General features: G+C 23.9%; 2 protein-coding genes across 5 annotated transcripts; both read left to right on the top strand.

The window, feature by feature from the left end:
* Positions 1 to 100: 100 nt before the first annotated feature.
* On the top strand, positions 101 to 12,965 carry LOC114944552 (aminopeptidase N-like). Of its 3 annotated transcripts, none has more exons than XM_029320525.2 (14): positions 101 to 460; positions 2,932 to 3,413; positions 4,234 to 4,689; positions 5,213 to 5,396; positions 5,979 to 6,114; positions 6,499 to 6,577; positions 7,947 to 8,317; positions 9,004 to 9,284; positions 9,545 to 9,735; positions 9,871 to 10,032; positions 10,258 to 10,324; positions 10,471 to 10,566; positions 10,713 to 10,888; positions 12,885 to 12,965. In XM_029320525.2, exons 2-13 carry the CDS (start codon positions 2,974 to 2,976, stop codon positions 10,830 to 10,832), a joined length of 2,583 nt encoding a protein of 860 aa, XP_029176358.2. In that variant the 5' UTR covers positions 101 to 460; positions 2,932 to 2,973; the 3' UTR covers positions 10,833 to 10,888; positions 12,885 to 12,965. The 3 variants fall into 3 exon arrangements, with proteins under 3 accessions (XP_029176358.2, XP_029176356.2, XP_085342098.1); XM_029320523.2 differs by having other exon boundaries at positions 9,871 to 10,176; XM_085485972.1 differs by lacking the exon at positions 12,885 to 12,965 and having other exon boundaries at positions 9,871 to 10,176; positions 10,713 to 11,415.
* A 1,737-nt stretch (positions 12,966 to 14,702) lies between these two features.
* Positions 14,703 to 23,944, top strand: LOC114944546 (aminopeptidase N-like). Of its 2 annotated transcripts, none has more exons than XM_085485904.1 (13): positions 14,703 to 14,897; positions 16,333 to 16,814; positions 17,618 to 18,073; positions 18,589 to 18,772; positions 19,359 to 19,494; positions 19,896 to 19,974; positions 20,964 to 21,304; positions 22,001 to 22,281; positions 22,539 to 22,729; positions 22,865 to 23,026; positions 23,252 to 23,318; positions 23,465 to 23,560; positions 23,707 to 23,944. In XM_085485904.1, exons 2-13 carry the CDS (start codon positions 16,372 to 16,374, stop codon positions 23,809 to 23,811), a joined length of 2,541 nt encoding a protein of 846 aa, XP_085342030.1. In that variant the 5' UTR covers positions 14,703 to 14,897; positions 16,333 to 16,371; the 3' UTR covers positions 23,812 to 23,944. The 2 variants fall into 2 exon arrangements, with proteins under 2 accessions (XP_085342030.1, XP_085342029.1); XM_085485903.1 differs by having other exon boundaries at positions 22,865 to 23,170.
* The last annotated feature ends 3,998 nt before the right edge of the window (positions 23,945 to 27,942 follow it).

Raw genomic sequence — 27,942 nt, 5'->3', positions numbered from 1 at the left:
ATCTAATGAGTGATGAGAATATTATGAGATATTACACCATTATTTTGGTAAAATTTTTTTCGAAATAAGTAATATAAATTTCTAAATAATGCATATTTATTTGATTAATTGAGTAAATTTTGAATGTGCTTAATTACGACAATTGTTACACACAAATGCCGCCAAACACACATACACACACGCACACACTTATTTATGTATATATATAACGACCTCAGAAGTTTTGTTGACCTACCACATCATATTTGTCATGATGACATGTATAGAGAATCAGTCAGTCTTTCGTGGTCTTTCGAACCATATCGTGGTAGATTCAATAATTCTAATAAAGTGTATGTGAATAATTATACTCTTGGACCATTGCATACTGCTAAAGCATTAAGTTGCTGCAGTAATTTAAAAAATATATAATTTTGATCCATATAATTTTGCAGTTAACATACTGTTCCAAACCTATTAGGTAAGTCAAAATAAGTTAAAAATATAAAAACATATATTTGTCTACAAATACAAAAAAAATTTAATTGTACAGTATAACGGAATTTTGAAGAATGTCCAACATATTATTATAAATAGAATAGTTTTATTCAAAATTATCTTTAAATTTTAATCCACAGAGATAATTTCAAATAATTCCGACATTATAATATTTAATGAATTGTAATGTTGAAATAATCGTGAACCCACAAAAGTTTGATAGAGAATATATTATTTCTAAAACTTAAAAATACTATAATTTATATAACAGATAATAAATTTTATAATAGACACTTTTAATTGTCTTTTCATTATCATAAATTATTATAATTATATTTTCTCCATTTTTCGTACTTATTTTTTATAAAAAAATATCTGCGCGCAATTTAATATTTAAAAAATTAATTCTAACAAAAAGATTTAGTTTTGTTGGGATAACGCACTGTCATCCGCGATTTAGCTCTTATTGCCTGTTTGACACTTTAAATTTATATTTATATTACAGAGCCTTGTTAAACTCTTAATTAATATTTAAAATAATAATAAAAATTAAAGAAAGCTGACTTAAAAAATATTCTTATTATTTAAAATAATGTTTATGTTGTACTGCCATTGAGTAAAAAAACTTTAACAAAAAAGGATAATCAAAATTCAATTGAAGATTATGTATATATAACAAAAATAAAAAATAAAACAATGCTTTCAATTTGTATTGGATATATTGCCTTATAAAGGCAATGTATTATAAAAAATGAAAATAAATTAATTTTATTAAGAGAAATAAAATAACAATTAATAATAAGTAGAATTATATTACTCATAATACTCATTTATACTTATCTTACTAATGTATAATTTAAAATAGACATAATACTAAATATTTAATTAGAAATGAATAAACAATAGTTTATAGCGATCTAATAAGATACTCGATTAAAGTTGAAACGTTTTCAGATATTTAAATTAAATTTAATTTTTACTTTTATAATTAAAAACAATAATTTACATATATTGATACATATATTGATGGTAAGAATATATATAAAAAAATAATATCAAATAAAAAGATTTGATAAAATAAGCATTGATAAAAATTATAGTTTTAATACTTAAACTTATTGTCAGAATAAATTAAAAATTTTTAATAATCATTTATTAATTATACATTATACAGTAAAACCGTATATTTGAGAATTGCCAGACAAAATTTATAAAAGTAACACTCGTCTCTCGACCGTACTGGCAAATATTATTTATTAGATCACAACGTTTCAACCCTTCTTTGAGTCCTTATCAAGTGATCTAGATATACTTAGAGAAGAAATACAGTGCAGAGATTAATACAATAAAAAAATTAATTTACTTAACAATATTACAAAATAATAAAAAAAAAAACAAAACATACTTGTGAAAATAAAAACAAAATTATAATTTTAAGATGTCAAGAACGAATATAGTGTCGGTTTGACAACACGTCAAGACTCTTAGACGAGTTATGAGAAAAATTATTATACAGTAAATTGATAGAACATGCTAATTGACAATCGAATGAATAAATCTATAATATTATAAATTTGAAGCAATTGTTAACACATCTATTTTGATGCGTATAATCTGAAATATCTAAAAAAACCCCACTTTATACAGAAATCCCAGAAATTGTAGTAAACCTGTTAATAGTGGATTTTTGAGATAATTTGGAGTTAATGTTTTCTCCGCGAGAATAATCGAGATAGACTAACATTATTTACATGTTCCCAAATTTTCCATCATATATCTTTGTAAGTAATCAAACCTTAAATTAAAGTTCTATAATAATAACTCTACTTAAAGTTAAATGACAAATGTGATTTTGTTAATATTTTATTTCCACAAGGTTTAGTTTGAGGAAAATCATTTATTTTCAATCTCTTATATAACTCGACATTTATTGATACTTCCACATTTTCGCTGAGGAATAATCGTCTCCAAATGATATCAGGTATCTGCTTTCAACAAGTTTACTGCTAGTTCTGGAACATTTTATAAATAAAATTTATTATCATATTTATAATTTATACAATTTAAAATTGAATTTATGTTGGCTTTATTCTCGGTAAATGTTCGTTTAGAATTTATAATACACAATTTGAGAGAAGAAAGCAAACATTTTGAATGTACACACACGTACGTATGTATGTAGAAAGAATGGTTCTTGTGTTTACAAAAGTAATTTACTTCAGGCAACTAATTTGATATACTATAAATCTTTATATTCCAAATAATATTCTATACATTTTAAATGTTTTGCATATTGTTTTCTGACCATATAATATTAAAATAATTAGAATGGTTTTTCATTTAATAATTTTAATACATTTTGTATTTATTTTTTTATTTATATAGAAAAACATTATACATTTAAAAAAGACATCTAAGCTATATTTAATTTCTTTATTTATCTTTTGTCCACAGTGTTCTACAGATCTGAAATAAATATTTCTTTTCTTCGATACAATGATATTTCTAAAACTATTATTAAGTAGCGGATTCATTTTTATTGCTGTGACGGCTTTCATTCGTAATGAATCTTTGTGCTATCGACCATCAAATAATATAAAACCAATGCATTACGATATCAAGCTTACATCATATATTGATAAAAATATTTTCCATGGAGAATACAATATCAACATAAACATTCTTCACAAAACGCAACACATATACTTACATTCAGAAAAATTATGTATTGACAATATAGTTATAATTACAAATTTTAAAAAATATAAAAATGATAAAGATACAGTTTATAAACCGACATATAATACTGAAGAAGACCCAATTGATATTTCTTTTATGAATGAATTATCACCAGGAAATTACATTTTAAATATAAAATATTTTGGCACTGCTGATAAAGGCTTTAGAATTTTCGACGCAAAAGAAGCTGGAACTGTGTAAGTATATAATAAATAATATATGATATTCTAAATCGCGCGCGCGGCCAATAGAGCCAAAGCGCGAAAAATTAATTCTTCGGAACTGTATCTCTTGGTTTGAGATTACTAAGTTTCATATATGAATTAATCTCGAACTTACATATGGAGAAAATAGGCGAGAAAAATATAGGTCCGAAAACTAACATCTACTAAAAAGGCAAATAAAAAATATAGGATCGAAAGGGTCTGAATAGCTTAGTGGGTAAGCAGTCGCCCGAAAAGTGAAAGACGGGAGTTCGATTCCCGCTTCAGCGACTTTTCGGACCTATATTTTTCTCGCCTATTTTCTTCATATGTTAGTTCGAGATTAATTTATATATGGAACTTAGTGATCTCAACCCAAGAGATACAGTTCCGAAGAATTAATTTGTCGCGCTTGAACTCTCTATTGGCCGATTTAAAATATCATATATTATTCTTAATATTGAGAGCCAATAAAAATATTTCTCATTTAATTAAATAATAAATGTTTATTAAAAAGAGTACAATATGCAGTTACATAAGATGTTGTAATTAATATACAATTTATGTATTAAATGTCCCAAAAATTATTGTATATAAATCTAATAAGAAAGAGTAAATTGCTCTCTATCACTCTCTCTCTCTCTCTCTCTCTCTCTCTCCCTCCCTCTCTTTCTTTACCTTTATTATTACAATAATATATAACAAAGTCATAAAATATAATGTGTTGACGCATATAACATTTATACATTTTTAAATTCCCAATATTTTTATGTTTGTCAAAAAATGTCATTAATTTATGTTCTTCGAAATGTAGTTGGGTAGGTGCTCCGCATTTCCAGATAATAGGCGGCCGACAAGCGTTTCCATGTTGGCATTCAAATAATTTATCGTTAGACGCAACCTTTAACATTTCTTTGGGATGTTATAACTGCACTACTTTGTCAAACATGCCATTGCAAAATACAGAAATAGATGAGGACAATTTGTTATGGACAAACTACAATACCACACCTGTAATGTTGACACATCACGCAACAATAATTGTGTCTAATTACTTATACCCCCTTGGTATCAAAACTGAAAACATTAAAATGTGGTGCAGAGTAGAAACTAAATATCACATGCAATTTGCAAAATATGTAGCTAAAAATATCACGTTGTTTTTTCAAAATAAATGGATACGTTCGGACAATATTTGGAACGTGAATCATGTTGCAATTTCAAATTTCCATGACAAAGGCATAACAGTTCTCGGACTTGTTTTTTATAGGTGAGTACTACTGCTTTAATTTACATTAAAAATAAAATTATATTTGTATGCAAAATTATAAAATTTAAGAACATGTATATCTTTTGTTTCTGTAAACGTTCAAAAGTATAAAAAATTGCAAAAACAACAATTTTAGTGGATTTAAATTTACTCATATTATTTTGCAAAGTTAAAGTTTACCGTTTTAATACGTACATAAACGGCAAAATATGTATGTTAAATCGTACTCTCTAAGATAGGTGTTAAAACTGTAATAAAACTATAAAAAAAAATGACATTTTTTTATTTATTTCAAATTATTGTTTTTTTTTCACAATATTCACATTAACAGAAATTTATCGTTGTTTCATATTGTAAATTAAAAAATAAAAAAATATTATTTCGTACAATTTACTGATTTGGTGCATTATACTTATAAGTTTGTAAATTGTATATCTAACATTTAAATTCAATTATTTTAACAAAAATAATGTTATATTTCCTGTAAAAGTTCTCAGTCTTAACATTTAAATATACCATTCAGGGAAACAGATATCATCTACAATAAAAAATTATGTTCTATTGCTAACAAAATCGAAGTAGCTGAATTAGTAGGACGTAAAGTGACACAGCAATGGTTTATTGACATGATGAACGATCCGTCAGTGTCGGACTTTTGGTTTAAAAAAGGTCTTACTACATGGCTTGCAACGTATGCTGTCGATCAGGTTATTCTAAATATTGTCAATGCTATCTTGCTCTCAACTTCTTGCAAACGATATAATACTTAAGCATTTATATTGCAAGATATTCTTAAATCAAATCCTTTTTACATAATCTACATATACGCATTCTTTGTGAATTGTCTTCAGAACATTTAGAAATTTATAAAATAAACAACTGTTTTTTGAAAAATGATTTTTTTACATATTTACATACATAAAATTATTATTTAATTTTTAAAAGATTTATAATTTTTAACACCACTTTATTAGACATTATTAAATTTTGATAAAAGCTCAAATGAAATAAAATAATCAAAAACTAGTACACATAACATTTATTTTCAAAAATTTGTTAAAAATAAGCCTACAATATAATATCATATAACAATAATTTAAAAAATATGTAATGTTTGTTAATTATATGAATACCAAATTTTAGATTATATTATATTTATTTTAATGTGCGTTCTGCAAAATAAGTGTTACGTTTTAAGAATAAAATAACGTTAACAATATTAATATTTGTTTTTAATTCAAGTATTTTAAAAACGGGTATATTGATATATTAATAATTTTTTTCTATAGACTTATCCTGATTATCAAATAATAAATTTATTTGTTGTTCAAAATCAACATTACTCTTTTAAATTGGATGGTTATTATATGTCGCCTTCTACTTCACAAGTTAACAGTTCATTAGAAATTCCCAATTCTATGAGAGGTATACGAAATATAATAAAATAATCCTTGCTATTTTAAAGTATGTGTAAAATTAAAAAATAATTATTTATTTATTTAGATTTTAATTAAATATCATTTTTCTAAAAGTACACACCCACACATGCATGCACAAAATGTCCAATAATAGCCGCACATATGTAGATAGAGAAAATTAATTAAATGGTCCTTCAAAGATTTGCTATAAATAAAATGATAAACGGTGCGGCAATAAAAAATATTTTACTCTTACGCGCTTATTACGCTGTATACATATACATATGCAATATATAACTTTTCTTTTAAAAATCGTTATGTTTACAAGTAACCATCAAAATAAATATATATTTATAATATATCTAATTCATAATTTTTATGTAAATTGTAGCACCCTTTATACTGCGCATGATGCAACACGTCCTCACAGATGAAATATTTCAGAAAGGCATAAGGACATATGTATATAAGTAAGTAATACGATATAAGAGTGAGTAATACAATATAGAATATAATATGAAAAAAATAAAATTGTACAACATAAATGTAGTAATAATAGAAGTTTTATACAATGTCTCTTATTTTCTTTTGTTTCTTCTGACATTATTTCATAACGTTTTTTTCTTAGTGTTACAATTCTATTACTTTTCTAGATTTTCTACTAGAATTATTTTTAAATTCATTAATTTTCTATGAAAACCGTTTGTGTAGAGAGAAATTGTTGTTTTATTGTTATCACTATTTCATATACACATTGGTGTTTTATTTTTGTTTCATGATTTGTTATTTCTTTTAATAATTTTGACTCACAGATGAAATATTTCAGAAAGTCATAAGGACATATGTATATAAGTAAGTCATACGATAAGAGTGAGTAATACAATATAGAATATAATATAAAAAAAATAAAATTGTACAACATAAATGTAATAATAATAACAGTTTTATATAATGTCCCATTATTTTCTTTCGTTTTTTCTGACATTATTTTATAATGTATTTTTCTTAGTGTTACAATTCCGCTATTTTTCTAGATCTTCTACTAGAATTATTTTTAAATTCATTAATTTCTTATGAAAACCATTTGTGTAGAAAGAAATTGTTGTATAATCGTTATCTTCATTTACATATATTTATTGTTGTTTTATTTTTGTTTCATGATTTGTTATTTCCCTATAAGCGCATAATATTATTTAATATTTAAGCAATATTCTAGGCATATTTTTATAATATTTAATATTCTAAGAATACGCTTAGCACATTAAATAATATCATGCGCTTATAAAATTTTTTTAATAATTTTGAAATTATTTATATTCATTTTACTATTTCCTTAATTTTTATATTTCGTTTATAATTCTTATAATATCTGTTTTCTTAATTGCACATTGTGCCACATTTGTTTTCTAATCATAGTTAACAGATTTTTATATATATAACATTTATATCTCTTTTCCATTACTTTTTCTATTTTTATTTTCTTCTCTTGTAAATCGATCTCTTTTATATTATTTTTCTTATTTTTCTTTTGTCTTCAACTTCTTATTAATTCTTTTTTTAATCGTTTTATACTTTCTGCATACTTTGCTCAAATATAATCTTTATTAATGCTAATAATGCCTAAAAAAATAAACAAAATTGTTAAATTTTATTTAAAATTATGTTATATTCTTTATTATCAGAATATAAATATAAAATATATATAAATATATAAATAGAAGTGCAATTTTATATTTTGCTTCATATTATTTATTAAAATTTTTTAATATTAACACATTAACAGACAATTTTAACATATTTATAATAATCTATTATATATTTTGCATTTTATGTATTTAGCTTATCGCATAGTGACTTTATGGAAGTTATGAGTCATCCAGTTTTAATAACAAATGATGATATTCTTTCACAACAAACAAAAATAGAAGATATTGCTTTACAACTTACAAAAATGAAAGATTGGGCTTTGGAGAAGCATTGTCCTCTCATTAAAATAGAACGTAATTATTTTAATTCAATGAGCCCAACAAATGTACGGATACAATATGACGACACATTAAAAATTCGCTGCATTTCTGTAACTTTCACTACGCAAACATTTCTCGATTTTAATAATTTTACTCATCATATGGTATGCACGGAAAAGGATTTAAAATTATCATTACCATTTGAAGAAAATGGTTGGATAATTTTTAATATACAACAAACTGGTAAATATTAACCAATGTACTGTTTATGACGACTTATTTCCCGTCTATATTTTGCACACATATAATTGACATTATTTCATATTTTAACTTATTTTATTTATTGTTCTATATCAATCTGAGATATTTATAATATGTATAACTATAACAGTTTCAGAATGTTTTGTATAATTTTCTGCATTATATATATATAATATTATATTTAAGATATACATAAGCGTTTTCTAAATAATATTATTCATAATTAATGTTATATTTTTACAGGTATTTTATATATTCCAATAATAGTAAAATTATTAAAAAGAGATAATTATATTTGTAAAATTAATAATAATAAGTTTAGGTTATACAATTATCATATCGATACATATTACAAAAATTATATATATTGCAGAGCATAAAATTATTACTATTTATTCACAACTAGTATCAATTTTATTTAATGATATACAACAATATCTTGCACAGTTTTACTTTTTCGATTATTTCAAATATTAGGATTACATTTTTATAATTAATTTTCTATATGTATTTGCATTTTATTTATATGTATTAAATTTTTAAAACGTTTTAATTTATAATTTATATAAACAGAAATATGAAACCAAAATGTTTGAAAATGAAAACATTATAATGATAAAATTATTCAAAACAATAGAAATTGATAAAATTTATTTACTATTTGACAGGATATTATCGCGTTAACTATGATGAACAGAATTGGCAAAGAATTTCAACTTATCTAAAATCTGATAATTACACGAAGATCCATGTTCTTAATCGTGCCCAAATTATCGATGATGCATTTAATTTAATGATAACAGGCGAACTCACAGGCGTTGTATTCTGGAATGTCATACTTTATTTGCAAAAAGAGGAAGATTATATACCATGGTATCCTATGTTTAAAGCTCTGGAATACTTGTCCAGTACTTTTATAATGTTGAAAGAACAAATTAAGAATTTTACGGTAAATATTAATAAATTTCTATGAAAGTGCATTTCAGATATTTGCATATGCACTCATTTACTAGAAAAAGTTTAAATAGTTAGAAAAACATATACCGTAACGTTAAAATTTTACATACTATTATACTATTATATGTATGTATGTTTATTTTATAGAAAAAAAAATTTTAATAATCTATTGGAAAATAATGAAAAATATATATATTTTTTTTAAATATATTTATAATGTGAACGTATAAATATATAGTTAACAATTTTTAGTCTGAAGTAAGACAAATATTACACGAGATACTTAAAAGAATCAAATATGAAGAAATTGATGATACAGACAAACTCAGAATACGTTTACGACAAGAAGCTGCAAGATGGGCATGTTTTTTCGATGACATCACTTGTAAGAGAGTAGCCAATAATAAATTAACACAACATCTCCAAGATCCTGCAAAATACAAGTAAATATTGTTACATATTTTTAGTTTTTCTTAATCAAATTTTCTTGTAGGTATCGTCTATAATGTTTAAATGATTTAATCATAAAATTTATATGCTTAGCTTTAATAAGTAAATATAATTTTTGTTTGTTTTAGACTTTTGCCATGGTGGAAGGAATGGACATATTGTAAAGGTTTGATGATAACTACCATAAACAACACCACATGGGAATTAGTGTATACTAAAGGATTGAAAAAATCTGACTCTAAATTTTTAGAATACTTGACTTGCTCCGAAGATATTAATCTCATCAAAAAGTATTTAACACTTAAACAAAATATTTCTACAGCACAGAAATATCCAAATTCTTTTAACAGTTTCTTACATATTATTACGAAGCATACAAAGAATCCAACTATACTGAAATACATATTAGATAATTTTCACGAAATAAAACCAAAGTAATGTGACATATCTTTATAATTATTGTGTACAAAAGTTTATTATGTGTGTTATATATACAATTGCTTTTTTGTTTTTAGAAATGTTAGTATAACTGCAGCATTAATTACTATTATTAACAACGTATATTCTGTAAATCAAACTGAGGTAAAAATTTTACGTGTTTATATATGTATACAAAATGTGATGATAATAATGCAATATTTATAATTATTATTTAATGTTTAAAATAATTTTGATAATGTTACATCAACGTTATTTATTTATGATGTTAAAAAACTAATACATTTTAGGAAATAAACAAATACGTTCAAAGGGTAAAGGCCGAAGCATTTCTATTAGATAAAATGAGAAACACAAAATATTTTAGAAGTTTTCACTTAGAAAAGGTAAATAAATATTATTATGGAAAACGAATGTAAGAGAAATATTGTTTTATCTTATTAATTTCTGAATATTAATTTTATATTTGTTTTGTTTATTACATAAAAAGGATATTAATTTCATTCTGCAAATTTTTGTTTATATATATTAGATTTACATAGGGCGGATTTCTGACAAAATTGAAAGCCATATATCAATTCGCAACCGTCAAATCGAAAGACTGAGAAAGAATTTTGATAACTTTTTCTTCTGGTGGAAAAATTTTAATTAAAAAGATTGCAGCTTTGCATGGGCGGTTATACTACATATAAATAATTTTTTTATATTGTATGTACTATTTATTTTACTGTTTTAATTATTAATTATTTAGATGTATTACTATTTGATGCCCCTGTAATTACAAATTTTTATGACTGCATGCATCAAGTTTTTCATTTTTTTGCAAATTTGCCTAATGTATTGTATTTGAACTATATATTATTCACAAAAAAGTACCCATATAATATTACTATAAATTTTATTGTTAGACATAAAATAAAACTATAAATGTATAAATTTTAATTATATATATATATATATATATATATATATATATGTGTGTGTGTGTGTGTTTGTTAAATAATAAATAAACTATTTTTATTTTGAATTACATATATTGACTTATTTTTAATATTTTTACGTGAATTAATTTAAATATATGTTTGCGCACACAACGACACGCACAAAACCCACGCGCACACACGCGCGCGCGCACACGCGCACACACACATACACACATGTATTATATAGTATATATATAATGTGTGTGTGTATGTATATATATATCCTTACGAAAAAGATCTATAAGAATATGAAATAATTACTGTTATAACAATAATATATTATAAAAAAAGTATTATATTATATCAGTAATTTTATTGTATTTTTGTAGTTCTTTTTCGTACGGGTATATAATATAATGAGTTATTATTTAAAAATATTACAAAAATTTACAGCCAACATATATTATTTATACGCATTATTAAATTTGTTATTATCCAATAAATATATATATATATATATATATATATATATATATAAATTATATATGTTTGTATAACTATAAAAATGAGTACTATTGTATTAACGTTATATGTAAAGTAATTATAATTATATATATTGTATATATGTTCAATATTTAAATATTCTTTATATTTATAATATGTTATTATATAAAATCTGTGATTCATTAGCGTTTTTTACAATAAATCATCAGTTTGCAATAAATCACATAACACAATGTCTCTCTTCTCTCTCTCTCTTTCTCTCTTTCTCTCTCTCTCTCTCTCTCTCTCTCTCTCTCTCTCTCTATCTATCTATCTATCTATCTATCTATCTATCTCTCTCTCGTGTAACATTTTAATTTCAATAAAGTTATTTAAATAAAATATTAATCTTTATATTAATATTTATAAAACTATATAACATAACTATAAAATTGTGCAACATAATTCGGCGCTTATATTATTAATATTTTTAAGTAACATAAAAAAATTGTAAAATCTATCAATTGAAATTTTAACTTAATTATATTTAATTTATTTTAACAATTACATTTAAAAGAGATGTAAGCATAGGTAGAAGATAAGAAGTTTTAAAAAATCTTTTATCATCAAATTGATATTTTCAATAAGTTTACGTCTAATAAATTAAAAATCTCTTATTATTTCATTTGTCTCTCTAATATTTATCGTTTCTTATTAGTTTTTAATGATAAATGTCAAATCTGTTTTAGCAAAATAAAATTTGTACAACAGTGTTGAAACATGAACATAAAATTCAAAAAAAGATAAAAATCCGTTATACTGAAATCGGAAAATAATTAATATAGCTTACAAAGTAGGCTATAAAAAGGGAGCTAGTATACGTAATACATGCACATTAATCTAAATTATATATACATATGTATATATATATGTATGTATGTTAATAATGCATAATATATAATATTATATTTATAAATATTAGATGCATTATAATTTTTTAATATTTTTAAATAATTTATAATATTTTTATTAAATATATATATTAATTGGCTGATATATATATATATATATATATATATATTAATATTTAAATTATATTGCGCATGTGCGTGCGTGCGTGCGTCACTTTTGCGAGAAAACTTCGTTCTCTCGGCAACAATGTTACATTGGATGTAATGCCGGATGTGCCGCATGGATTTTTAAATTTAATTAATGTAAAGCTTTTTTTTGTTTCGCTTTATTTGAATGAATTAAAACAGTACATTTACATTATATTATTTTGTTTTTGTTATTTTTAGGTTTCGAAAAAAGCGAGAGAAGGCATGAAACTTGGTGCTACAAGAATAAAAGAATTGTCAAGGCTATAATTGTGTAATATGAGATGCTAAAATAAAAATATGTATTAGAATAACATTAAAATATGTATTAGTATAACATTGAAAAAAGATGGTATAATATTTTGGTTAACACTACGTTCAATCTACAACAATTTTTATATGCCGTTGAATTGTTGCTTAGTTCGACTAGCTCTTGTTTAGACGGACAATTTGAGCAGATATGTGGAACTCTCATGAGTTCTCTATGTCCTTATCACCTATTTTGGCAGATCTTGTCATGGATGACTTAGAAACACACTGTCGTGCTTTGTTGCAATTTAATATCTCAATTTACTATAGATACGTCGATGATATTTTTACTATTATTCCGCGGACTGAGGTTGGCACTATATAATAATACGTTTAGTTTTTTGGATCCGATCTCTTCGAGGAGGTATTTAAACTATTTCATTCGAACCATCCGTACAATTATAAAGTCAACGTGATTAACAATTTGGTTGATCACGCGAATTTTATTGTCTGATGAACGTTTTCATGCCAATAACATAGCTATTGTTAAAAATATTTTATGGAATAATTGTTTTTTGTCTGATATGAATGACTATCACGTCCAAAAAAGATGGTACTTTTTGACTAAACGTGAAAACGAGATAAATAATGTGGATGCCAATGCGAGAGAATTCGATGTTTTTAATTGTATATTATTACCGTACATGAAAAATTTAAGTGAGAATATCAGCAGAACTTTGAAGAAGAGAGGCTTAAAAGTAATTTACACAATACCAAAAAGACTTGACAAACTAATTAAATGTGGCAAAGATAAAATTGATACGATTGACATGAGTGAAGCAGTTTATAAAATTGACTGTAATGATTATGACGCTACATACATAGGACAAACAAAAAGGCAATTAAATTCCCGAATTAAAGAACATATGAATAACATTAAATTGCATGTCAGTAATTATAGCGTAATTAGCAAACATCAGATGGAATAAATGTATGATTTTAAATGGACAACTTCGAAAATCTTGTACTACGAAAAACATAAGAGAAAGAGGGAAATCTCAGAAATGTTTTTTATTAAAAAACATAATAAAACACGACCAATTTACAAAAAGATACGGAAAGTTTAAATCCTATTTATGATAATATTATTAAAATCGTGTAACATTCCTCCCGTTCTCATTATGCGCCCTGTCATCGGCCGTGTAAACATCGTTTAATTAGACAATTCGACATCGATTGTCTGATTTTATATCATATAAGGTATGTTAAGATTTATTTGATTTCAATTTGTGGTTGTGAATTCTAATTCATTTTAATACATTATTTCAAAACTTGAAGAGGACTCAAACCAAGAGTCGAAACGGCGTCTATGTAACATCTTAAGAATAAAGAATACTTTTGACAGTCAGGTTGTTTGAAATATACCTGGTAATTTAATTTATTAAATTATTATTAAAATAATATAAATAGAATTATTAAGATAATTATTGAGATAGTTATAAAAATAATAAAATAAAGAAAATTCTTAAGACAAAATTATCGAAAGCGATGAGTACATTACGAGATATTACACTATATTATTTGTGAAAATTTTTCCCCCGTGAAATGTGAAGTAAAATATAATATATACCTACATACAATATTGTGTGTGTATATATATATATATATATATATATATATATATATATATACCCGAAGTATATATATATATATAACGATCTCAGGAATTTTGTTGATCTACCACATCATATTTATCATGATGACATGTACAGAGAATCAGTCAGTCTTTCGTGGTCTTTCGAGCCATATCGTGGTAGATATAACAACTCAAATAAAGTGCGTGTGAATAATTATATTCTTCGACCATTGCATACTGCTAAAACATTAATTTGCTGCAGTAATTTAAAAAATATATATTTTTCATCCATATAATTTTGCAATTAACAAACTGTTCCGAAATATTAGGTAAGTCAAAATAAGTAGTATTATATAAAAATAAGTAGTAATATATAAAATATTTTATATAAATAATTTTATGTTATATATTTTATGTAAAATATTTTATATAAAACGCTCAAAACGGATGTTAATATTAAATTAGAAATGAATAAACAATAGTTCATAGCAATTTAATAAGATACTCCATTAAAGTAGAAACGTTTTGGGATATTTAAATTAAATTTAAAAATTCAAATTTAATTTTAACTTTTTATTTCTTTTATAAATAAAAACAATAAATTACATGTATTAATAAATATATTGATGGTGAGAATATATATAAAAAAATAATATCAAATAGAAAGGTTTGATAAAATAAGCATTGATAAAGATTATAATTTTTGTACTTAAACTCATTGTCAGTATTAATTATACATTATACAGTAAAATGATAGAACATACTAATTGACAATCGAATAAAAAAATCTATAATATTATAAATTTGAATCAATTGTTAACACATCTATTTTGATGCGTATAATCTGAAAAATCTGAAAAAACCCACTATATACAGGAATTCCAGAAATTGTAGTAAACTTGTTAATAGTAGATTTTTGAGATCATTTGGAGTTAATGTTTCCTCCGCGAAAATGTCGAGATAGACTAACATTATTTACTTGTTCCCAAATTTTCCATCATATATCTTTGTAATCAAACCTTAAATTAAAGTTCTATTAACAAAAACTTTACTTAAAGTTAATTGACGAATGTGATTTTGTTAATATTTTATTTCCACAAGGCTCAGTTTGAGGAAAACCATTTATTTTCAATCTCTTATAACTCGACATTTATTGATACTTCCACATTTTTGCTGAGGAATAATCGTCTCCAAATGATATCAGGTATCTGCTTTTAACAGATTTACTGCTAGTTCTGGAACATTTTATATATAAAATTTATTATCAGATTTATAATTTATACAATTTAAAATTAAATTTATGTTGGCTTTATTCTCGGTAAATGTTCGTTTAGAGTTTATAATACACAATTTAAAAGAAGAAAGCAAACAAACCTTTATAGGAACAAAATAATAAACATATGCCCTCTTTTTCTCTCTCGCCGCTCTTCAGTCTTTCTTATCCGTACTGTCTTCTTATTTTGAATGTACACACACGTACGTATGTATGTAGAAAGAATGGCTCTTGTGTTTACAAAAGTAATTTACTTCAGGCAACTAATTTTATATACTATAAATCTTTATATTCCAAATAATATTCTATACATTTTAAATGTTTTGCATATTGTTTTCTGACCATATAATATTTCAATAATTAGAATGGTTTTTCACTTAATAATTTTAATACATTTTGTATTTATTTTTTTGTTTATATAGAAGAACATTATACATTTAAAAAAGACATCTAAGCTATATTTAATTTCTTTATTTATCTTTTGTCCACAGTGTTCTACAGATCTGAAATAAATATTCCTTTTTTTTGACATGATGATATTTCTAAAACTATTATTAAGTAGCGGATTCATTTTTATTGCTGTGACGGCTTTCATTCGTAATGAATCTTTGTGCTATCAACCATCAAATAATATAAAATCAATGCATTACGATATCAAGCTTAAATCATGTATTGAAGGAAATATTTTTTATGGAGAATACAATATCAGCATAAACATTCTTGACAAAACGCAACACATATATTTACTTTCAAAAAAATTATGTATTGACAATATAGTTATAATTACAAATTTTAAAAAATATGAAAATGATAAAGATACAGTTTATAAACCGACATATAATACTGAAGAAGACCCAATTGATATTTCCTTCATGAATGAGTTATCACCAGGAAATTACATTTTAAATATAAAATATTTTGGCACTGCTGATAAAGGCTTTAAAATTTTCGACGCGAAAAAAGCTGGAACTGTGTAAGTAAATAATAAATAATATATGTGATATTTTATAAATCGGCCAATAGAGCCAAAGCGCGAAAAATTAATTCTTTAGAACTGTATCTGTTGGTTTGAGATTACTAAGTTTCATATATAAATTAATTTCGAACTTACATATGAAGAAAATAGGCGAGAAAAATGTAGGTCCGAAAAGTCGCTGAAGCGGGAATCGAACCCGCGTCTTTCACTTTCCGAGCAACTGCTCTTACCAACTAACAATAAGCTATTCAAACCCTTTCGATTCTATATTTTTCATTTGCCTTTTTAGTAGATGTTAGTTTTCGGACCTATATTTTTCTCGCCTATTTTCTCCATACATAAGTTCGAGATTAATTTATATATGGAACTTAGTGATCTCAAACCAAGAGATACATTTCCGAAGAATTAATTATTCGCGCTTTTGCTCTATTGACCGATTTAAAATATCATATATTATTCTTAATATTGAGAGCCGATAAAACTATTTCTCATTTGATTAAATAATAAATGTTTATTAAAAAGAGTACAATATGCAGTTACATAAGATGTTGTAATTAATATACAATTTATGTATTAATGTCTCAAAAATTATTGTATATAAATCTAATAAGAGAGAGTAAATCTCTCTCTCTCTCTCTCTCTCTCTCTCTCTCCCTTTCTTTACTTTTATTATTACAATAATATACAATAAAGTCATAAAATATAATGTGTTGACGCATATAACATTTATACATTTTTAAATTCCCAATATTTTTATGTTTGTCAAAAAATGTCATTAATTTATGTTCTTCGAAATGTAGTTGGGTAGGTGCTCCGCATTTCCAGATAATAGGCGGCCGACAAGCGTTTCCATGTTGGCATTCAAATAATTTATCGTTAGACGCAACCTTTAACATTTCTTTGGGATGTCATCACTGCACTACTTTGTCAAACATGCCATTGCGAAATACGGAAATAGATGAGAACAATATGTTATGGACAAACTACAGTACCACATCTGTAATGTTGATTCATCACGCAACAATGGTTGTGTCTAATTACCTATACCCCCTTGATATCAAAACACAATACATTAAAATGTGGTGCAAAGTAGAAATTAAATATCACATGCAATTTGCAAAATATGTAGCTAAAAATATCACGTTGTTTTTTCAAAATAAATGGATACGTTTGGACAATATTTGGAACGTGAATCATGTTGCAATTCCAAATTTCCATGACAAAAGCATAACAGTTTTCGGACTTGTTTTTTATAGGTGAGTACTACTGCTTTAATTTACATTAAAAATAAAATTATATTTGTATGCAAAATTTAAAAACATGTCTGTTTTTTGTTTCTGTAAACGTTCAAAAGTATAAGGAATTACGAAAACAACAATTTAGTGGAATAAAATTTATTCATATTATTTTGCAAAGTTAAAGTTTACCGTTTTAATACGTACATAAACGGCAAAATATGTATGTTAAATCGTACTCTCTAAGATAGGTGTTAAAACTGTAATAAAACTATAAAAAAAAATGACATTTTTTTATTTATTTCAAATTATTGTTTTTTTTTTCACAATATTCACATTAACAGAAATTGATCGTTGTTTCATATTGTAAATTAAAAAATAAAAAAATATTATTTTGTACGACTTACTGATTTGCTGCATTGTACTTATGAGTTTGTAAATTGTATATCTAGCAATTAAATTCAATTATTTTAACAAAAATAATGTTATATTTTCTGTAAAAGTTCTCAGTCTTAACATTTAAATATATCTTTCAGGGAAACAGATATCATCTACAATAAAAAATTATGTCCTATTGCTAACAAAATCGAAGTAGCTCAATTAGTAGGACGTAAAGTGACACAGCAATGGTTTATTGACATGATGAACGATCCGTCAGTGTCGGACTTTTGGTTTAAAAAAGGTCTTATTACATGGCTTGCAACGTATGCTGTCGATCAGGTTATTCTAAATATTGTCAATGCTATCTTGCTCTCAACTTCTTGCAAACGATATAATACTTAAGCATTTATATTGCAAGATATTCTTAAATCAAATCCTTTTTACATAATCTACATATACATATTCTTTGTGAATTGTCTTAAGAACATTTAGAAATTTATAAAATAAACAACTGTTTTTTGAAAAATAATTTTTTCACATATTTACATACATAAAATTATTATTTATTTTTTAAAAAATTTTTAATATTTAACACCACTTTATTAGACATTATTAAATTTTAATAAAATCTAAAATGAAATAAAATAATCAAAAACTAATACACATAATATTTATTTTAAAAAATTTGTTAAAAAGAAGCCTGCAATATATTATCATAAGACAATAATTTAAAAAATATGTAATGTTTGTTAATTATATCAATACAAAATTTTAGAGTATATTATATTTATTTTAACGTGCGTTCTGCAAAATAAGTGTTACGTTATAAGAATAAAATAACGTTATATAACAATATTAATATTTGTTTTTAATTCAAGTATTTTAAGAACGGGTATATTGATATATTAATAATTTTTTTCTATAGACTTATCCTGATTTTCAAATAATAAATTTATTTGTTGTTCAAAATCAACATTACTCTTTTAATTTGGATGGTTATTATATGTCGCCTTCTACTTTACAAGTAAACAGTTCATTAGAAATTCCCAATTCTATCAGAGGTATACAAAATATAATAAAATAATCCTTGTAAATTTTTAATTATAAATATTTTAAAGTATGTGTAAAATTAAAAAATAATTATTTATTTATTTAGATTTTAATTAAATATTATTTTTATAAAAAAACACACCCACACACGCATGCACAAAATGTCCGGTAATAGCCGCACATATGTAGATAAAGGAAATTAATTAAATGTTCCTTCAAAGATTTGCTATAAATAAAATGATAAACGGTGCGGCAATAAAAAACATTTTACTTTTACGCGATTATTACGCTGTATACATATACAAATGCGATATATAATTTTCCTTGAAAAAATCATTATGTTTACAAATAACCATCAAAATAAATATATATTTATAATATATCTAATTCCCAATTTTTATGTAAATTGTAGCACCCTTTATACTGCGCATGATGCAACACGTCCTCACAGATGAAATATTTCAGAAAGGCATAAGGACATATGTATATAAGTAAGTCATACGATAAGTGTGAGTAATACAATATAGAATATAATATGAAAAAAAATAAAATTGTACAACATAAATGTAATAATAATAAAAGTATTATATAACGTCCCCTTATTTTCTTTCGTTTCTTCTGACATTATTTTATAATGTATTTTTCTTAGTGTTACAATTTCGCTATTTTTCTAGATCTTCTACTAGAATTATTTTTAAATTCATTAATTTCCTATGAAAACCGTTTGTGTAGAAAGAAATTGTTGTATAATCGTTATTTTCATTTACATATATTTATTGTTGTTTTATTTTTGTTACATGATTTGTTATTTTCCTATAAGCGCATGATATTATTTAATATTTAAGCAATAATCTAGGCATATTTTTAGAATATTTAATATTCTAAGAATACGCTTAGCACATTAAATAATATTATGCGCTTATAGAATTTTTTTAATAATTTTGAAATTATTTATATTCATTTTATTATTTCCTTAATTTTTATATTTCATTTATAATTCTTATAATACCTGTTTTTTTAATTGCACATTGTGCCACATTTGCTTTCTAATCTTAGTAAACAGATTTTTATATATATAACATTTATATCTCTTTTCCATTATTCTTTTTATTTTTATTTCCTTTTTTTGTAAATCGATCTCTTTTATGTTATTTTTCTTATTTTTCTTTTGTTTTTAACTTCTTATTAGTTTTTTTTTTTAATTATTTTATACTTTCTGCATACTTTGCTCAAATATAATCTTTATTAATGCTAATAATGTTTAAAAAAATTAATAAAATTATTAAATGTTATTTAAAATTATGTTATATTCTTTATTATCCATATATAAATATAAGATATATATAAATATATAAATAGAAATGCAATTTTATATTTTGCTTTTTAGTATTTATTAAAATTTTTTAATATTAACACATTAACAGACAATTTTAACATATTTATAATATTCTATTATATATTTTGCATTTTATGTATTTAGCTTATCACATAGTGACTTTATGGAAGTTATGAGACATCCAGCTTTAATAACAAATGATGATATTATTTTACAACAAAGAAAAATGGAAGATTGGGCTTTGGAGAAGTATTGTCCTCTCATTAAAGTAGAACGTAATTATTCTGATTCAATGAGCCCAACAAATGTACGGATACAATATGACGACACATTAAAAATTCGCTGCATTTCTGTAACTTTCACTACGCAAACCTTTCCCGATTTTAACAATTTTACTCATCATATGGTATGCACGGAAAAGGATTTGAAATTATCATTACCATTTGAAGAAAATGGTTGGATGATTTTTAATATACAACAAACTGGTAAATATTAACCAATGTACTGCTTATGACTACTTATTTTCCGTCTATATTTTGCACACATATATTTGACAACATTTCATATTTTAGTTTATTTTATTTATTGTCCTATATCAATCTGAGATATTTATTATATAACTATAACAATTTCAAAATGTTTTGTGTAATTTTCTGCACTATATATATAATATTATATTTAACATACACAAGCGTTTTCTAAATAAGATTATTCAATATTAATGTTATATTTTTAGAGGTATTTTATATATTCTAATACTAGTAAAATTATTAAAAAGATAATTGTATTTGTAAAATTAATAATAATAAGTCTAGGTTATACAATTATCATATCGATACATATTACAAAAATTATATATATTGCAGAGCATAAAATTATTAACAACTAGTATCAATTTTATTTAATGATATACAACAATATCTTGCACTGTTTTACTTTTTCGATTATTTCAAATATTAGGATTACTAATTTTTACGAATTTATTAATAGGATTACATTTTTTAAATTAATTTTCTATATGTATTTGCATTTTATTTATATGTATTACATTTTTGATACGTTTTAATTTATAATTTATATAAACAGAAATATGAAACCAAAATGTTTGAAAATGAATACATTATAATGATAAAATTATTTAAAACAATAAAAATTGATAAAATTTATTTACTATTCAACAGGATATTATCGCGTTAACTATGATGAACGGAATTGGCAAAGAATTTCAAATTATCTAAACTATAATAATTACAACAAAATTCATGTTCTCAATCGTGCCCAAATTATCGATGATGCATTTCATTTATTGATAGCAGGCCAACTCCATTCTTTTGTATTCTGGGATATCATAAAATATTTGCAACGAGAAAGAGATTATATAGCATGGTATCCTTTTTTTAAAGCTCTGGAATACTTGTTCAGTACTTTTATAGTCTTGGAAGAAGAAATTGAAAAATTGACGGTAAATATTAATAAATTTCAATGAAAATGCATTTCAGATATTTGCATATGCACTCATTTACTAGAAAATGTTTAAATAGTTAGAAAAACATATACCGCAACGTTAAAATTTTACATACTATTATACTATTATATGTATGTATGTTTATTTCATAGAAAGAGAAAATTTTAAGAATCTATTGGAAAATAATGAAAAATATATTATTTTTAAATACATTTATAATCTGAACGTATAAATATATAATTAACGATTTTTAGTCTGAAGTAAGACAAATATTACACGAGATACTTACAAGAATCGAATATGAAGAAATTGATGATACAGACGTACTTAGAAACTGTTTACGACAAGAAGCTGCAAGATGGGCATGTTTCTTCGGTGACATCACTTGTAAGAGAGTAGCCAATAATAAATTAACACAACATCTCCAAGATCCTGCAAAATACAAGTAAATATTGTTACATATTTTTAGTTCTTTTTAATCAAATTTTTTTACAAATATCTCTTATAATGTTCAAATGATTGAATCATAAGATCTATATGCTTAGCTTTAATAAGAAAATATAATTTTTGTTTGTTTTAGACTTTTGCCATGGTGGAAGGAATGGACATATTGTAAAGGTTTGATGATAACTACCATAAACAACACCACATGGGAATTAGTGTATACTAAAGGATTGAAAAAATCTGACTCTAAATTTTTAGAATACTTGACTTGCTCCGAAGATATTAATCTCATCAAAAAGTATTTAACACTTAAACAAAATATTTCTACAGCACAGAAATATCCAAATTCTTTTAACAGTTTCTTACATATTATTACGAAGCATACAAAGAATCCAACTATACTGAAATACATATTAGATAATTTTCACGAAATAAAACCAAAGTAATGTGACATATCTTTATAATTATTGTGTACAAAAGTTTATTATGTGTGTTATATATACAATTGCTTTTTTGTTTTTAGAAATGTTAGTATAACTGCAGCATTAATTACTATTATTAACAACGTATATTCTGTAAATCAAACTGAGGTAAAAATTTTACGTGTTTATATATGTATACAAAATGTGATGATAATAATGCAATATTTATAATTATTATTTAATGTTTAAAATAATTTTGATAATGTTACATCAACGTTATTTATTTATGATGTTAAAAAACTAATACATTTTAGGAAATAAACAAATACGTTCAAAGGGTAAAGGCCGAAGCATTTCTATTAGATAAAATGAAAAACACAAAACATTTTAACAGTTCTCACATAGAAAAGGTAAATAAATATTATTGTGGAAAACAAATGTAAGAGAAATATAGTTCTGTCTTATTAATTTATGAGTATTAATTTTATATCTGTTTTGTTTATTATATAAAGAGGATATTAATTTCATAGTGCAAACCTTTATTTATATATATTAGATTTTTATAAAGCGGATTTCTGATAAAATTGAAAGCCAGATATCAATTCGCAACATGCAAATCAAAAGACAGAGAGAGTATTTTGGCAGATTATTCTTCTGGTGAAACAATTTAAAATAAAAAAAATTGCAGTTTGGCATGGGTGGATATACTTCATATAAATAATTTGTTTATATTGTATGTACTTTATTTGTATGTAATTCATTTAACTGTTTTAATTATTATTTATTTACATGTATTACTATTCGTTGCCTTTGTATTTACAAATATTTATGACTGCATGCATCAAGTTTTTCATTTTTTTTATAAACTTGCAATATGTAATTGAACTATATATTATTGCCTATGTTCACAAGAAGATAGCCATATAATATTATTATAAATTCTATTGGTAGATAGAAAATAAAAATATAAATGTATAATTATAAATAATATATAAAATTATATATATATATATACATATATATATATATATATATATATATATATATATATATATATATATATAATTGGTCTAATACAAAGAATATCGTATATAAAGATTATTTTTTAATTCCTGCATAATTCTTAAAGATACTAATGACATATTTATGTTCAGTAATTATAAATAATAAAAATAATAATTAATACAATAACTAAATATTCTATGTAAAAATTAGAAATTAGGAGTGAATATATTATAAGGATGTGTGTGAGAAATATTATTACCTTTAATTTAATGCGACAGTGTTACATACAATTAATTATACATATACAGGGTATCCCTAAAGTCCGTTACCACCCCTAATATTTCGGAAATGAATCAAAATTTCAATAAATCGATTTTCAAGGGAAGTCGCCTCCCTTGGACTCCCTTGAGGGGCGATCCTCTTCGATTCCCTTAGAAGAGTAGCCCCTTGAAATGATCGAACACGTGTTTTGCGATTTTTCGAAATTTTAATTCATTTCCGAAATATTAGAGGTGGTGACGGACTTTAGGGACATCCTGTATACAGGTTCTTCTGTTAAAACAATTCCTGTAAAAAAACATTGTTTCTCTGTTCATATACAAACATCGCGAATTTGTTTAAGTTGTTTTACATTAAAACTTTCTTTTGTAAAAATGTTGAGTTTATGTAAACAACGACATATCTATAGCATTTAATTATTTTAATTTTGGATAACATTTTGACTTGTATAAATTGCTGGAATTCCAGCGGCTAGCAAAATTTGATTCCCGCATCAAATTTGCAAGTAAGATTCTGCGGCAAGTTTTTGAAGTAGCTAACATTTAAATATTTTATTGGATTCATCGCCATAGATGCACCTCCATTGATGACAACATACTTGTTAGAGATAAAGACTCTAAAGAAGCAAACTTATTATCGGTTACATATTTTAAAGATGTGAAAGATTCACACCATCCTTCCGGTGAAAAATTTAATTTGTTCTCCGACAGATCTAATATTCCTGAAAGTGAAAGTTGAGAAAACGCTTTAACATTAATCCTGACAATCTGATTCCTCGCCAATAACAATTTCAACAACTTTGGCATATGCGCGCAAAAGCATTCGAACTTAAATTCCTACGTTACAATTAAGAGACAAAATGCTGATTGCTATTTCATTTGACATCTGCGGAACATTTTCGTGTATGTTGAAACTTAATCTCAAAGACTGCAATTTTGCAAATATATCTGGATGTAAACAGTTTATATTATTTATGGATAAATTTAAATAGATCATCGATATTTTTGAGACAAACAATTTTTTTTATCGGAAAAAATATAAAATTTTTTCCGATCTCCTTCCGGAAGAACATCAGGAAAAATATTTTAATTGTTTAAAAATTATTTATGAATATGTATACCTATAGATATAAATTAAGAACATATTTATAAATTATATATAATTTTTAAAGGACTATGTAATTATATAATAAATCTTATAGTTATTAAATAATTAATTTTAAGAAATTAATTAAACCATACAGGATATCTTATTTTAAATGGTGCATTTATTTTTAAAATAGTTATATGTTATTTTAAAAATTATAGTGGTTTCCGTTTAAAAAAATAATAATTACCTGATGATATCAAAAATATCTCCACCTGAATAAGACTTTGCTTATGACATGATATCACGCTCGTAATCGTCTTCCAATCATTTTTTTTATAAATAAAACATATTTTAATGGAATGTTATACCAATACACAGTGAGAAAAGTCGACACAACTGGTAATAATTTATTGACGCTTAATTAAAATACAACGTTTCAACTGTCATTACGGTCCTTCTGAAGTATATCCATGAACATTAACACCAACTTTAATTTAAACATTTAAGTTATATATATTTTATATTTTACAGTTACATACAATCACATAACGCAATTATATCTAAGAACACTAAAAATATATTTTTTTGGAAGAAAAGAATGTCTGAAGCACTAATTAGAGCAAAAATTATTTTACGAAATAATCTCAATAATGTACCAATAAAAAAGTCATTTATAGATTTAGTATAAACTGTATAAGATTTTCTTAGTTTCTCAATAAGTATTTTCAGAGTTTATTAAAAAAGGAAAAAAATTAAAATTAAAATGCATTTAAATTGTTGTTGCAATATTTTAATCATGATTGTTTCAAAAAAATTATTACGAATTTGATAAAGAATAACAAAAGAAAATCAAAATTATAAAACACAAGAATGCCAGCTGTAATAGTAGTGTATGTAGTAGTTCTTAATATATTTAAGTTATAAACAAAGAGAGAGTAAAAGATCGACTGATCTAGACAGTGAAATTGCGCGAGTTTACGCTGACATTCAGCAACGGCGCGTGAAGTGAATGTCTGTATTTAATAAAAAAATATTTTGTCATTGTTACAGACTGACTTATAATAAATGCAATGATGATGCCAGTAATGTTGTACGTGAAATTCAATGTACGTTCTAAATTAGAAACTGACTTTATATTATATAAAGTTGGAAATTATTTTTAAAAATGCTCTTTCAATGCTTTCAATGCATATATTATAGATATAAAATTGAGAAGATTTTGAAGTATTTTCTGCTAGTATTTTTTAAAGATAAAAATCGCATACATTAGTATACAAAAAGTGAATTCTATCAGTTTTAAAAATTTTACATTTTATTTTATTCAATTAGATAAATTTGATAAAAATTTATATAATTAAATGTAGATAATATAATTGAAAAATGACTTTTGGTGATCAAGACAATTATATTTGTTTTAAATATAAATTATATATGTTTTGTTATAAAAAATTACAAGTATTAATAAATTTATTAAACATTTGTATACAATTATAAATATATTATACAGAGACATGATGTACTGTATATGTTATATTCTTTATACACATAAAAATATTGCTCATATAAATATATATTATAATACATTATAAAAACATAAAAAAATATGTTCTATATTATAGATAGATAGAATAGTTAAATAATTCAACCATTATAAAAAATCTAATAGGTATTACGATTCATATGCTAATACTTGTACAATATCGAATAAATCGGTACATTCTGGGTCATATTCTGGGTCATTGGAATATAAAACTCGATATGAAGTTCGATGAAACATTTTTTTCTATTTCTCTTTTAATATGTCCTTAAGGTTGTTTTGTTGTTCAGGTGTCAGTTCATGTATGAAAGAAAGCTCAAAGACGATATTTGCTGAAATAAATAAATTTTCATGAAAGATTTGCACATAAAAGGTTAATTATGTTAGTGATCTTTTTATCACACATCACTGTTAAATAACTGTATTTTAAAAAATTTAATTTTCTAAATAAGATCTTATCATTTATAATCATTGTATGAACCGTGAAAAAATAAAAATATTAACGTAAAATATAATCAGATTTATATATTCCTTAATCAAATAATATGAAATATTATTTGAAAAAGCTCTTTAGACAGCTTTTTTTTAAATTACGAATTCTTTGTAAACTAAAAATTAAAAAATAATAAAAATTGATTAGAATACTGTCGTCGTCATAATTGTCTAATTTTAAAATGTGAAATTGAAGATTACAATATATATAAAAAAATTTCATGATTTATAGCAATAAAATCTTATAATGAATTTTGTATTAATAATTGTATATTTTATATTAATCAACATTATATAATAAATTATAAGAGAAGTCATTTTTACCACTTATTCAAAAATATGTTGTGTCTTGATTCAAGAAGTATACTTTTACTCATAACTATACTTTTA

The sequence above is a fragment of the Nylanderia fulva genome, unplaced genomic scaffold, assembly GCF_048542155.1.
Source record: "Nylanderia fulva isolate GAGA-0341 unplaced genomic scaffold, ASM4854215v1 Scaffold4, whole genome shotgun sequence".
Lineage (NCBI taxonomy): Eukaryota > Metazoa > Arthropoda > Insecta > Hymenoptera > Formicidae > Nylanderia > Nylanderia fulva.
Note: the sequence above shows the minus strand (reverse complement) of the source record. Positions and strands in the feature narration are given on the sequence as shown.